The 14,300-nt window shown below is 47.5% G+C and overlaps 1 protein-coding gene across 1 annotated transcript in view; it reads right to left on the minus strand.

The window, feature by feature from the left end:
- Positions 1–13,646: 13,646 nt before the first annotated feature.
- Positions 13,647–14,300, minus strand: part of PTEN (phosphatase and tensin homolog) — a 44,977-nt gene continuing 44,323 nt past the window's right edge. The window contains exon 9 of the mRNA XM_021537083.4: positions 13,647–14,182. Within this exon, the coding sequence (XP_021392758.1) occupies positions 13,997–14,182 (186 nt within the window). The 3' untranslated portion in view covers positions 13,647–13,996. The remainder of the gene's footprint in view (positions 14,183–14,300) is intronic.

The raw sequence follows: 14,300 nt of genomic DNA on the forward strand, positions 1-14,300 counted from the left end.
CAGACTGTGGCTGCAACATCCCAGCATCAAGGGATTTTTTTTTAAATATTATTATTATTACTACTTAAAAAAAGAATTTTACAGGCCACAGTCAATAATGTTTGGCCATTTCATTTTCCCAGATCCCCGTGAAAGCGAGTTTGAGTTCTCAGGAAAGAAAAAAAGCAGCCATGCCATGACACACAGAGGAATTTCGGCAGGGACTTTCAGGGGCGCAAACCAAACCCTGCTCTTGCTGCTCGATCTGCCTCTGAAGCAGCTGTTAAAACACGCTGGAAGATATCAAAGCAGCTCTAATTAACTTCCTGCTTCAGCCCTACTTCAAAGTGTTTCTGCGAGTTCCCAAAGCAGAGCTGGCACAGGGCAGTTTCTGGAGGAGGGTGTTTTTTTGGGGCTCGTTCACCGCCGACGCCAAACGCGCCTGAGATTCTCCAGTCGCTGGTTTTGTTTAAAAAGTGGGCAGAAAAAGGCTTCATCTATGAACCACTTTAGCACAGGGCATCACATAGAACAGGGGAGGAGACCAGCAAAACACCAGATCAGTCAAGTCCTCCCCTAAGGCAGCAGCTGCTGAAGGATGATCCAGTCTGGTCCTTCCCTGGGACTTCACCTTGGGATTCCAGCTCCATTTTACCTGCAAAGCCTAAAGCAATTTGGGGTTTGGAGCAATCAGAGTCGCAGAACCCTGGGATGGTGTGGGGTGGAATGCACCCTGAAGACCCAAAATTCCACCCCTGCACCTTCCACTATCCCAGTGCCCTGCCCAGCCTGGCCTCGGGCACTTCCAGGGATCCAGGGGCAGCCACAATTCCTTGCAGTGCCTTTGCTCACCCAGGGCCACCTCAGGCTCTGGAATGATGCTGAATTTTGATCCAATATCTTTTTTTTTTTTCACCCCCCAGTCTTGAGACATATGCTCCTGTGTTTATTTACCCGTTTGTTTTGATCTTTTTTTTTTCCTGCTCCAAGAGACATTTTCCCACATATCCACGTCTGCCTCCACTCTGACACGCCAGGATCTCCATCACCATCCACTGAAACTGCGAGGAGAGCAGTAATAGATTCCTCCTGTCCCTGCCTGGAGCTCTGCCTCGCTCCAGCCCCATCCCACACCACTCAGACCTACACAAACCCTTGCCATGCTTTGTTTGAATCATTTGATTCCCAGAAAAAAAAAAAAAAAAGTTGTCACGGCCAAAAATAGAACATTTTTCCGCTCCGAAGAACAAGCAGCAGCATTCCTGGGAATTCAGACAAATAGCATTGGTCAGGAGATGTCTCACAGACACCAGTGACATCCCAGAGCTGCTCCGGTGTCCTGTGAAGCAGGAACGTGTTTGGGATCCCTCTGCTCCCACTCGGAGGGGTGAAATCAGAAGTGATGAGCCTGTTTCTGATCGTGCTCCGTGAGAAAGGATGGCTGCTCTCCACAGAGACTTTTTACTTTTTTTTTTTTTTTTAATTTCAAAGAGAAAATGCCTCCTGGCTAAAATGTGATGCTGTTTAGAGCACAAGCCTTCACTGAGCACAATCACCAGCACTGGTACTTTTGCCAAGGTAAAAACACCATTTCTGATTTCCTGTTAGAATATTTCATACACTTTTTCACCTGACTACATGCAATACAAGTTACCTATAATAGTGATTCTATATATAATAGTGAAGAAAATAGTATGTAATTATGGAACCATGTTTTATGGTTTGTGGAGAGGAAACTTTCAGAGAAATTTTCTGAGAACTTAAAATACTTTTGATCATTGTAGGTCCCTTCCAACTGAAAATATTCAGTTCCAGTCAGTCACAAATCACCCAATTTGAATTTCACTAGGAGTTGCTCTCAGTTTAATTGAATTTCTTTAGCAACATGAGCTTGGGTTACATCAAGGCAAATGGGGAGCTTCGATTTCAAAGACATCTGCAGTGCTTTGGGAGCCTTTGGGCTCTTTTCTGAGAGGGAGAGGAAGGGCAAATCCCAAATTTCACCAACCCTCAGCTACACTGAAATCCCTCCAGGCAGATTGGGTTCTCAGGACCTGTACTGGAGACTTCATGAATGGAATGTGGAAAACCTGTGGCACAATTTCCACTCCTGGGGCAGAGCCTCAAGCACATGGCACAGATTTCTCACCTTTGAAAGAGCAAAATCCTCCCCTGGCAGCTGGGGGGTAAAGGAGCACAGCTCTACCCAGGCCAGCTGTGGGGACAGCTGCCACCTTTGAGCACTGCCCTGTCCCCAGAGCAGGAGCAGGCTTGGGAGCACATCCCTGAGCAGGAGAGCTCAGGGTGGCTCAAGCAGACATGTCTGGATAAGCCCCTGTGATTTCCAGCAGCACCAGGTCCCCTCAGGCCACTCTCTTGGATTTAATTCCCAAATAATCTCCTGCTGCATCAGCTCCCAGCCCTTTGGCTGGATTCAGTGCTCTGCACGCTCTGGTCCCTCCTCAGTTCAGCTGAATTTGGAATAAAAATTGTACTAGAAAATACCTCCAAATGCCTCCTGAAAATATCTCCATTTACTGGAGGAGAAAAAGAATCTCCTATTCTATTCAATGGACTTGTGGGCAGATTTACAGCACAGCCTGGAAGCTCACTGCTGTTGAACTGAACAGGTGAGGAATCTGTCCAGCTCAGGATTTATTTTTCTTTTGATGGAGGGGGGAAAAAAATCACAGATTTGGCGATAGTTTCTCATGGGAAAACATCCATTTGAGCAGGGATTTTTCTCTGCAAGCAGCAGGGTCATTGACAGTGTGTCACAGGCAGAGCAGGGCAGGAGGGAGAGGAAAAAAAAATTCAGCTCCGGCCACTTCTTTAGGGTCTAACTCATTAAATCATTAATGATGATGTGCTACCAGGAATCCAGGTAAATCAGAAAAGCAGGGAAAACAGAAAAGGAGAAGATGGGAAGGACACCAGTCCTCAGGAGCACACACTCTGTGGTGGGACATCAGCAGGAGTGGGAATGGCTTCGTTTTTAGGTCTTTGCTGCTACACCAAGGACAAACCCTGTGCTCCACGGCCATGTCCATGGAGGAGAGAGCCAGGCCGTTGGCATTTCCTGTGGATTTTGGGATTTGTGGATCAGCACAGGTTTCATGTCCACAGGCACTGGATTCAACCTCAAGCTTTGGCTCCTGCCATGAAAGCCCTTGGATGGAAGCCAGGTGCCTGCCACCTCCAGGCTGAAATGGTCCGATGTCTCTTGGGAAAAGAGAGAAAAAAACCTTTAAAAAGATGCTGTAGCTCAACCTGAGGATGCAGCTCCAGCTGGGTGAGGAGGTCAGATCACAGGGGTGCAGCTGATGACAACCCCAAAGGGATAAATATCAAGGTAAGGAGAGTGAGAGCAGTGAGTGGCTCTGCTTCTATTGATTTGTGCCACAAAGGCTGAAGGAAAACAGGCTCTGAGAGAGAGACCACAGCTCCACCTGCGCCGAGCACGGCGGGGCCGAGGCACAAATCAGAGCGGGGACCACATCAGCTCGTGGTGAAAGACCACAGATCAGATAAAACGTCAGCTTTTGGCAGCAGCTGGAACAGAAAGGCAGAAGAGCTGCAGCCCTGGTGAGACCAAGGTGTCCAGAGGCTGCAGCCTGGCTGCAAGAGCGCTGGGCACCTCCAGGGACTGGGAGTAAAATCCTCCCTGGGGCTTGGCTGACAGCTGAGAGCAGGGCACAAACATCACCCTTGTTTCAGACACCCCTAAAGGGGGGGATTAACCCTTCCCCAGCCACCTGCACAGTGCCACAGCCACACAAAAGGAATGGAAGCCTGGGTCACCTCCCAAAAGCAGCAAAGGGGGAGAAAACAGGTGAGGAGCGACTGTCAAGTGAGGCAAAACATCCTCGAGAGGCACGAGCATGGCAAAAGCAGCTCATTAATTCCACATGCTCATTCAAAGCACCAGTCTGCCAATTAAACTACTTAATGGGCTTCAAAAAAAGGGAACACGTGCTGGAGATGCTGGAGATAGAAAGTGCTGACTTTGATCTGGTGATTTGAAATCCAGCACGCAGGGCAGAGAGGGAGAGAGCTCAGCAGGGCACACACAGGGACACCTGTGGCCATGGCCCACACAGGGTTTGTGCCACTCCAGAACTCCTGGGAGAGCCAGCCTGGCCTGTGCCACCACCAAACTCGTGTCACAAGGATGGTGACAAACTGAGTGACCTCCTGGGGAAGGCCAAGGGTCCAGCAGCCACAGCTGTGCCACGAGGGACCAGGGCAAAACCAGCCTGGCTCCTGGAAGGGGGATTCTGCCGTGGCAGAAAACCTGGAGATTGCATTCAGGCTTGGAGACTTCAGCCTGGAGGTGGCTTTGCCAGAGATCTCCAAGAGGGCACGGAGGAGGAGGAGGAGGAGGAAGGACTGTCCTGCCACTGCCTCTTGCAGCACAAGGACTGGGAGTGGCCGACTGAATCCAGGAGATGTTCCCTCACTTCCCCCAGCACCTGTGAAACCCCTTGTCCAAAGAGGCAGAGGACGCCCAGAGTTTCTGCATCAGTTTGAGGGGAAATGGGAGCAGTGCCTTGCAGATGAACGTGTTGGAGGCTGCTGAATACACAAACCAGCCCAGGTTCAGGAGGTCCCTCAGCTGCTTCTGGTGAAGGGCTGGTCTCAGATGTGCATCCCCTGTTCTCACCCATCCCTGAGCAGCCACCTCCAGGCACAGGGCAGGACACCCATTTCAGTGAGCCAGAAGCCCAAAGGGTTCTGCAGTTACACAGCTGTACATTCACAACTGTTCCTCTTATATTTTAAGGCTTTACAGCAAGACAGTGGGCTAAGTAAAACCACAAAACCAAGCACCCAAAGCAAGTAGTCAGCAGTGGGCCATTGGATTCCTCTCAGATTTTCCTTCAGATATTGTTACATGGACATTCAGCTCCTTTTACCTCCCTCACACCTCCTTGTCCAGACTTCTCACCTCTCCTCTTCCCTGCAGTTAAGCCAAGCTTGCTTTGTCCGGAGGACGTTGACTCTTGGAAAAGTCAGAAGGCATTAATCAAACGCTCTGCTGTGCAACTATTTCCATCCCTGAGCTCCATTCGGTCCTCGAGGTCTCTTAATTCCTCATTAAGAAGGTGCCCCATGTGGGAAGAGGCGAGAGAGGACTCGGGCAGCACTTCACAGGCTCTGCTGGGCACGCTGCTGCAGGCTTGCAAAGGGACCCCTGCGGGCCCAGCACGGCTGAGCTGTGCACAGCAGCCCAGCACCGAGGGGTTTGGCAGAAGGAAGAGCCCCAAGCAGCAGCAGGGCCACTCCTGGGTCATCTCCTGGGCAGGGCGATGGCGAGGAGCTGCCCGAGCTGCAGGGATGGAGCACAGAGCAGCCTGAGCCCGGAGCTGCACTGGGGCTCGCAGCCTGCACGGCTGCCCAGCCCCCTGCAGCTGCTGCAGGATGTGGCTGCTTTCTGAGCAGCTCGGCTGCAGAGGAGCTGGGCACTGGGTCATCCCAAAAAGGTCGTGAGCTTCGGCAGAAGGATGCACCTTTCAAAGGGAAGGAGGGTGTTGTGGAGAGGACATCAGGTCACAGCCACCGGCCCGTGTCCAAAGCACACCTTGGGCACCCTGGCCATGCATGGGTGGTGCTTTCTGCACAGCCTTGATGCTACTGACAGCAATGAGAATTGCTGCTGTAGACTCAGATGCTTTTTTACCCTCTGCAACACAGTGAAATATGTGCATGAGTCTTTTTTTTTTTTTTTTTTGCTCCAGATTGCACCTTTTTGACAACCTTGGCTGCGCTGTGTAATTTTTAGAGAAAAGCAAAAACATCTCCTGAACTAAAGGAATGGGGGTAATGGGGGTTTAGGGCAGCACTTCTTGGCCAGCTCTGGGTGAGGGTGTAGGTGCTGCCCCAGGGCCCCCAGCTGCTCTCAGAGGACTGCCTTGTGCTTCACAGATCCCCCAGAGGATTTCCTTTCCCAGCCCCTTAGCTCAGCCCCTCTCTGCCCAGTGAAGTGACTCCACATCCTCCTCCTCATGCTGCATCTTCCCACCTCCCTGCCAGGAGCCACCTCAGGGGCTGCCTGAGGCTGTGTCCACCCATCCACCTCCTGCTGTTGTGAGCACCTTGTCACATCCCTAAAAAACAAACTCCACCTCCCCAGAGGGGCCTGGAATGCTGCCCTTGCTCTGAAGCAAAGCGATCCAAGCTTCCCACTCCCAAACTTTTTGGGATGAGGACAGGGGAGAAGAGGGATGAGGATGGATGGAGAGGGGAAACTGCAAAGCACACAAAGCTGGGCAAGCTCCTGATCACAGGCTGGGACCTTCAGCAAGGACACGAAGGATGCAACGTGAACAATGGGCAGGCTCAGGGTCATTCATGCTTCCCCATCCAGCATCCAGCTGCCTTCCAGATACTGGTCAGGAGATGCTTGCCAAAGCTCAGGTTTTTTTGTCCAACAGGTAGAGCTTTATCCTGTTTGAATGTCTGAGTTTGGCAGATCCGATGATACTCCTCTACAATAAATTCTCCAACTATTACTCTTGGGGAAAGGAGTTTGTCAGGGGAACTGACAAAGAGATGAAGGTGACAAATTATGCTCCTTGCAGTGTTTCTTCTGTGCCTCAACCTCCAGGGGAAGCCAGAGCATTCTGTGGAGTGCTGCAGCACAGAGCCCACCCCCAGAAAAGGTCACAGACACCTCGGGTGCCATCCCTTCTCCTGCTGCAAGGCACAAACACATGAGCTGGGAGCTGCTGGGCAAAGCTTTTCCATCCTTTCAACACAAAAGAGACAAATTAAAAGCCAAAAGGATGGACAAGCTGGGGTGAAAATAATGCCCACCTTCCTATTTGGCTTTTTATCATTGCTCTGTGTTCGTCAGCTCAGTGCCCAGCTGCTTCCAGCCCTTTCCCTTTCCCAGGGGTGCTGCAGCTTCTCCAGGAATTCTCCAAGCCCCCAGCCCTCCCCAGGCTGGTTTGAAGGGTGCCCACCTGTGAGTGAGGCCTGAGAACCACTGAACCTTCAGCCACTCAAAAGTCATGGAGCAGAGCTGCTTTTCTGCACGTTCAGATTTCAGGGAAAAGCCACGTCCTTCCCAAGTGCAGATATTCAGGGAAGGGGAATAACTCCTTTCTGTGTGGTGAGTGGATGTTAGCAGTCTCCCCTCACTGCTGCGTGATCTTTACCATCCTCCAACGCAAATTCCAACGTTTTCCTAAGCTGGTTGCAAGTCCCAACTCCAGTCTGGAGCTGTCAGCCCTCCTGTTTCCATAGTTTCAAACACTTTTTAAAGCAAAGGATGCCCAAGCCAGTCTCTCAAACGCCCTCCAGATGCCTCTCAGACACCTCTCATCAGCTGCTCCATCCCATCCTTGCAAAACCCCAGCAAATCTCTATAAACATGTGCCATCACCCTTTCCTCACAAGTTCCATGCCTCCACCCACGAGGTTTCACTCTCCCATTACCAAATCCTGCTTTACATGAAAGCCTTTGCTGCCTTCTCCTCCAAACTCATTAATTCCCCTTCAAAAGGCTCCTTCCTGCACACATTTCCATGACAGAATCCTTCCCATTTTCCTGCTGCCACAGGAGGATGGGGCAGCCCTGATCTCCCTGTGCAGGAATTGGAATTCCTCAATCCAGCATTTCCCAGTGGCTCTCAGCCTCTTCCAGACCCCACATAACCTTCATGCTACAATTCCTTTGTCAAAGACCAAAAAAACACCAGTGGGGCCTGAAGCAGCCTGAATTACACAAAGGGTAATTTGAAGCACAAAGCTCAGCCTCCGAAACATCACCTTTTATCAGATTAAAACCCCTCCATGAACAGGAAATCATGAAGGCAAAGTGACACCTATTTCAGGGCTTAGCCATGGGAAACAAAGTAAATTACCAAGCACAGGAACCCTCAAACAGTAAAAATAAACCACACTAAGCCCATTTTTTTCAATTTCTGTGGCCACTACAGCCCATACAGCAGCATTGCAGCTGGAAAGTGTAGCCCAGCAATTCCTTAGCAAGTTTTTTTATTCAGGTTGCTCATCACAAGTCCCATTGTTCCCATTAGACTGGAGAAACACATCCAGGTTTGTGCAGAGCACCAGGAGCTCACCAAGGCAAACACATCTGCTGAATCTGCACAACCCTGATGTTTCTCAGAGCTGCTCTTTCTTAAAAAAAAAAAAAAAAAAAAAAAGTAACCTAAAAGTGCTTCTCTTTGCTATGCCTTCAGAAAAAAGCTTGGTAGACAAAAAGGAAAAAAAAAAACAAAAAACCCACAACTGAAGAAAAACAACCAAACAAATAAACAAAAAAAAACCCTAAAAAAACCCCAGGCAGAAAATAATTACCTGTTCTACACAGAGCAGTGGATGAAAAGCTTGAGAGCACAGAAGATAAGTGGAAAACGAGAAGAAAGATATGGAAAAATGCAGAACCAATGAAATGCCATAAAAAAGCCCAGCTAGGAAAAGTCAGAAAGAACAAGGAGCAAAAGGCAAAGAAACAAGTAATGGTTTTTATTTCAGTGGGCCCATCAGTTCAAAATAAAGAGATTTGCTCATCTGCCTAGGACAGGACTGTATAGGAAAAAAAAAAAAATAGGAGCAGAATTACCAGGAACAGATGTGGAAAAATGGGGTTTGACAGGACACCAAAGAATGAGGGTGACAAGAAGCCAAAGAAGCAATTCAAGTTCTGGTTTTGAGAAGACACTGAGCTGGCTCCTTATTTAACCTCGCTCCCTTTGCATCAATCTCCATCTGTAGGGATGGTTTGTTGGCTTTTTTTTCAGTCCAGCTCCCACTGCACCCAGGTCACCTCAGGGAACCAGGTCAGACCAGCACAAAGATCATCACTGGCAGGTGCCATCACCCATTTCAGAACAACCCAGCTGCAGAAAAAACACTTTCAAATTCTCCAAACGGTATCTTCCCTGCTTAAAAGGGTTCAATTTATAGCTCTGCTGCAGCTTTAAAAGAAGACACAATTAATTATTAACCACCCCTCCGTGGCTGCCTGGAAAGGGACCTGAATGAACTGAGCTGCTGCTCCCTGGGGCTGGGAAAGCTCAGCCAGGCCCTGGAGCTGGAGAGGGCTCCGAGGACAAGGAAAGCACAGGGACTGTCCTCTGTGCTGGCACCCAGCACCTCCCTGGCCACCACATCGGTCACCAGAGTGGAAAAAATGAGCATTTTTGCCTAGAAACCACATTTAGCTGCTGGGGGCTGGGCAATGGGGCTTGCAGTCAACGGGAGAAGAGTGTCAAAGTCAAATATAATTCTCTGTCCATAGCACTGCCCACCTGTGTCCAGAGCAGAATCCTTTCATAGAGATCTCTGTATTTATAGAAATTCCTCATCATGTTGAACCCTGTTCAGACTACTCTCCTTTCAGCTTCCTGCCCTTCCCCTGCATCTTCCCACCCTAACTTTATTTTTTGGATGCAAACCAAGCTCACCAGGGCAAAAGGAACGTGCATTGACAGCTGAGGTGTAAACCCTCACCTGTGCCACTCACCTGTGGGCTCCGCCTCACCTGGCCAACACTGCACCCCACAGAGCACTCAAACCTTCCCTGTCCCATCAGAACTGGAGTTTTGGAGATGCTCAGCCAAATGTGGGCCAGGGCTGGTGTTAGCAGCAGTGGGAAGGAAGGAGGAGTGACAAAAGCCACCTGAAGTCACCCAGTTTGGGGGTGCAGCAGAGCACCCTGGCTCCTCTCCATCCCTCCCACACCCTGCAGGCCCAGGGTAACCCTGGGAACAGGGAACACCACCTAGGATTGAAGTGCCACTTCAAAATCTGGCTTGGAAACAGCCAAGCAACCAGAAGAACCCCAGGGTCAGCTACTTGACCTGTCCTGAGAGTGGACTTGATGATCTCAAAGGGCCTTTCCAACCTTCACAATCCTATGATTCCATAGGGAAAAATGCATTTCCTTGTCAATGTAAAGCTACTTTAAAATTCTCAGGTGGGACTCGGGTCTCATTATGCAGCAGATGCATTACCATACTTACAAGGTGAATTTTGAAATAAGTTCTCTTGGACACTAAATAGAGAATCCCAGAATGGTTTGGTTTGGAAAGACCTTAAAGCCCATCCAGTGCCATGGGCAGGGACACCTTCCACCATCCCAGGTTGCTCCAAGGTCAAAAGCCCAGCCTGGCCTTGGGCACTGCCAGGGATCCAGGGCCTGCCCACCCTCCCAGGGAAGGATTTCTCCCCAGTATCCCATCCATCCCTGCCCTCTGGCACTGGGACACATTCCCCTTTTCCTTAAGTCTGCCTCCATCTTTCCTGCAGCTCCTCAGGCGCTGGGAACAGGCACCTGCCCGTGTGGTTTGGTGCCCCAGGAGGTGCCCCTGCCCCTCACCAGGACAACAAAGTGAGGGTTTGGTATCCCTGCACACATCTGGACTTCCACTGCTGCACTGGTCAAACCTCTGGAACACAGCAGGCTTTGGAGCTGCAGCTCCCTTCCGACCCCTGCATGCGCAAGGAGCACCCTTGGCTCCAAGCACCACGCTCCAAATTCCACAGCTTTGCAAGCACAACGTCTCAGCTGCTTGCCAAGCTCAGAGCGCTGCAATAAAACACCCACACAGTGACAAGAATGAGACTTTAATCAGTTTTAAGTGGAGTTTTAACACTAAGAGATAAAGGGTTGTTAAACACAATAACAAACGGACATCTGATTTGTATGAGGCATTATCCTGTACATGTCATACTTGGTTTTTGTGTATTCTCAGTTACACACAGAGCCACTGTTGCACAGCACAATAGTATTTGAAGAGGCTGAATCAGAGTAAGGCTGCTTAACAGACTGATTTTTTTTTTTCTTTTAGTATCTATATATATATATGCTATATGAAAACAGACTGGAAATTTGAACTGGCAGAGAAAGGCAGCTCTGCCAAAACGCTGCAGTTGGAGCCCCTTTTAGTGCACAGTCCCACCCCATCCATCTGCATGCACGACACTTTCCAACAGTATTGAGAAGGTAAACGAGGCACTTCGTGGCAACCACAGGCATCGTTAACATATTGCACACATTTGCTAGGACTAAACATGGAACTTGCACACCAGCATCCTCTTTTTGGATTATTTGAAGGTGGTTTTTCTTGTTTGTTTTTTTTTTTTTTTTTAATTTGGAAAGCTAATTTTGATGCTGCATGTAAACTCCACTTCAGTTTACAATGTGTGCCCCGGGGAGGAATTTGGAGGCTTGATTTGTACAGCTGCCCTGGAGGAGCTGTGGCAAAGATTTCCACTGGGGCTGCCCAAGCCCAGGGGATGCTTCAGGGCCTTACAGTTAAGCTCTTACCAAAGTGATGCCTTCAAGTAGTTTCAGACATGTAAGCTCTTGCACATCCCAACAGGCTGAAGCGTACAGTCCAGAAACTCAAGGAAAGATTACCTACAGAATGCAGCTCAAGCTAATTATGAATACTGTCATAAATAAAGTTTTAATAAGGACTCAAAAACCTTTCAGTCATAGCAATTCTTGTCAACTTCTATGGGGGTGGTAACTGAAATAAAGTATAGGAGAGTATGTATAATATATATTTATATATATAATATATATATATATAATGCCATTTTTCCATTTCCAATGACTACACCATAAAATGTAAGCAAGGCTTCTCAAAAGACGTTGAAACATTAAAAAACAAAACAAAACAAAAATTAAAAAAAAATCAAAACCCTCATTCCAATCTTAACATTCCAAAGGAAAAATAACAGTGCAAAAGCCCATCCTTGCGTCCTGATTCCCGATCCGGCGTCACCGACTGGAACTGCACCATCCAATCCTGATTATCCAAAGTGGGACACGCAGCACTGCCAAGATCCCAATGCTATCCAAGCAGGAGCAGTTTGCTTTATTAAGCACAACACAACTTTCAACTGTTATAAACCAGACAGGGTGAAACACGATTGGAAGGGTAAGAGTTAAAATTCCTGTTCCCAAGGGAAAACCACCTCCTGCTCGTCACAATGAGCACTGAACCTTGATCCATTAAAGTCTAATTAAACCTGTAAGTCAGAACGGGTTACCAGCTTTGTTAGAAGTTAGAATCATGGATCTGAGGAGCGGAATTGACCAACAGAAACCAGATAAGAAAAAAATTCTTTAAAAGCCCTTTACACCTTGGTTTACCAATTGTCATTAGTGGAAGTCCTGCCTTGTGTGGTTCAAATTCCAACCATTAATGCTGCTGTACAGGGCTCTGACAGATCCCATTCGTAATTCTGGCTGAGAACACAGCTCATGAACTTCCATGTCAGCACCAAGAAGTTAATTAAGCGGGGGGGATGTGTGTTCTGCACCCTAAAACAAGCATCAATTTGGGGTCAGCTGTTCACAGCCCTCTTAGAGGGGCCTGTTTGGGCAGTGACTTCACATCTGGATGTGCCAGCAGCTGGACTCCAGAGCCACCTCAGGCTGGGCGTGACAATCATCCACCAGGAGCCAACTTTGAGCCCTACCCTAGGAACAGATAATCCAACACTGCCACTTGGTTTAGAAGAACGATCTGTTGGGTGGTTTTGAGTGGTTGTTCTTTATAGTAATGTATTTGGGACAAGTTCTGCTTTTTAATCTTCATCTACAGCGTTCAGAATTTACTGCAACACTGGTTTCCTGTCTCCGGTGTGTAATGTCCGTTTTTAAACATTGCAGGTAAATGAGTATTCAAGTAAAATTCCCTAACAGTTAATGACTTTTTTTAAAAAAAAAAAGTGTGCAAAACTGCAAAACTCATTGTAATAGAATGTGTAAGGTCAAAGGGGTGGAACGGCTGACAGAGGTTTGATTGAATAAATGCATCAGAAATCTTCCAAACAAACACTAACCTGGAGAATCTCCAATGACATTTCCTGTGCACCATTACAAAATCTTTTTATATTCATGAGAGGGAAAAAAAAAAAGCTTGCAAGGCAGCACATGAAGTATTCACAGCAGGAATATGATTGAAAAACTACTAATATAAATGTAAGATGTTGACTGATGTTTTTGCACTAAGAGCATCTGACTTTTAGCACTGGCCTTGATTACACAGGAGATGGAGCAGCCATTACAATTCAGAAAAAAATCCCAATAAATCATTGTCAAATTTTGTAACCATTTGTTTCAAGCTCTTACTTTACTTGATAGCCTCCACATTTGTATGGTTAAGTCATTGTTGCTGTGTTTCCTTTTGTTATTTTTTTTGTTTTGTTTTTCGTGACCCCAATTCCTTGTCTCCCTTCATAGCGCGGGTCTCGTGGGTGTCGTGAAGGTTCATTCCTGTACCCCTAGACAGAATCACTCTCTCTAGCTGCCTTTTCTAGCACCATTACACTTAAAAAAAATGAAAAATGCACAAACAACAAGCAGTGACAGCGGCGACTCCTCACCCATTGTCCCGGATGAATTAGGGCAGCATGCTGAGGAAAGGTGCATGGAACAGCCGGATATGGTACACAGGCCACGCTCCCTTCCGAGCATCACCTTCCAGCCCCCATCCAAAAAACATGCATTAGAATGTAGGAAAAACCTTCTAGAAACATCTCTTAGCCAACTGCAGACTTTTCTGTTGCCACACAAGTGCAAAAAAAGGGGCAGGATGTGAACCTGTAAATATTTTTTTTTTCAGTTTTTGAAACTTCGCTTGGTGACAGAACACAAAAGGAAAAATTCCTACGCATACACATTAGGTCTGTCTCCACTTTTATAAAACTGGAATAAAATGGGAAAGTGCCATGTTTATAGTTCCTAATTGAAGTTTTAATGTCCTTTGACACAAAAAGGTATATACATAAGAGCTACGTAACCTTTCTTTTACCCCCCCAACTGGACAAGCGTCAAACCCTGTAGATTTGTAGGGCAAAACGAGATTGGTCAGGAAAGAATTGTTCCTATAACTGGTAATCTGACACTATGTCCTTTTGCCATTTAGAAAGGTCCTTTTTTTTTTTCAGTTTATTCAAGTTTGCCTCTCTTCATGGTTTGTTTTTTTTTTTTTTCTGTATGGTTCTTTTTTATCTCTGATAAAAAAAATATTCAGACTTTTGTAATCTGCGTATGCTGATCTTCATCAAAAGGTTCATTCTCTGGATCAGAGTCAGTGGTGTCAGAGTATCTATAATGATCAGGTTCATTGTCACTAACATCTGGTGTTACAGAAGTTGAACTGCTAGCCTCTGGGTTTGATGGCTCTTCTACTGTTTTTGTGAAAAATAGCTTCACCTGGGGAAGGAAAAAACAACATTTACAAAGGGAACCCAGAAAAAAAGCAACTTTTAACAGCACAGGCCTTTGCTACCCTGAGTCCCACCTGTGCTCCTCTCCCCAGACAGAGGTTTGC

The sequence above is a fragment of the Lonchura striata genome, chromosome 6, assembly GCF_050655825.1.
Source record: "Lonchura striata isolate lonStrDom1 chromosome 6, ASM5065582v1, whole genome shotgun sequence".
Lineage (NCBI taxonomy): Eukaryota > Metazoa > Chordata > Aves > Passeriformes > Estrildidae > Lonchura > Lonchura striata.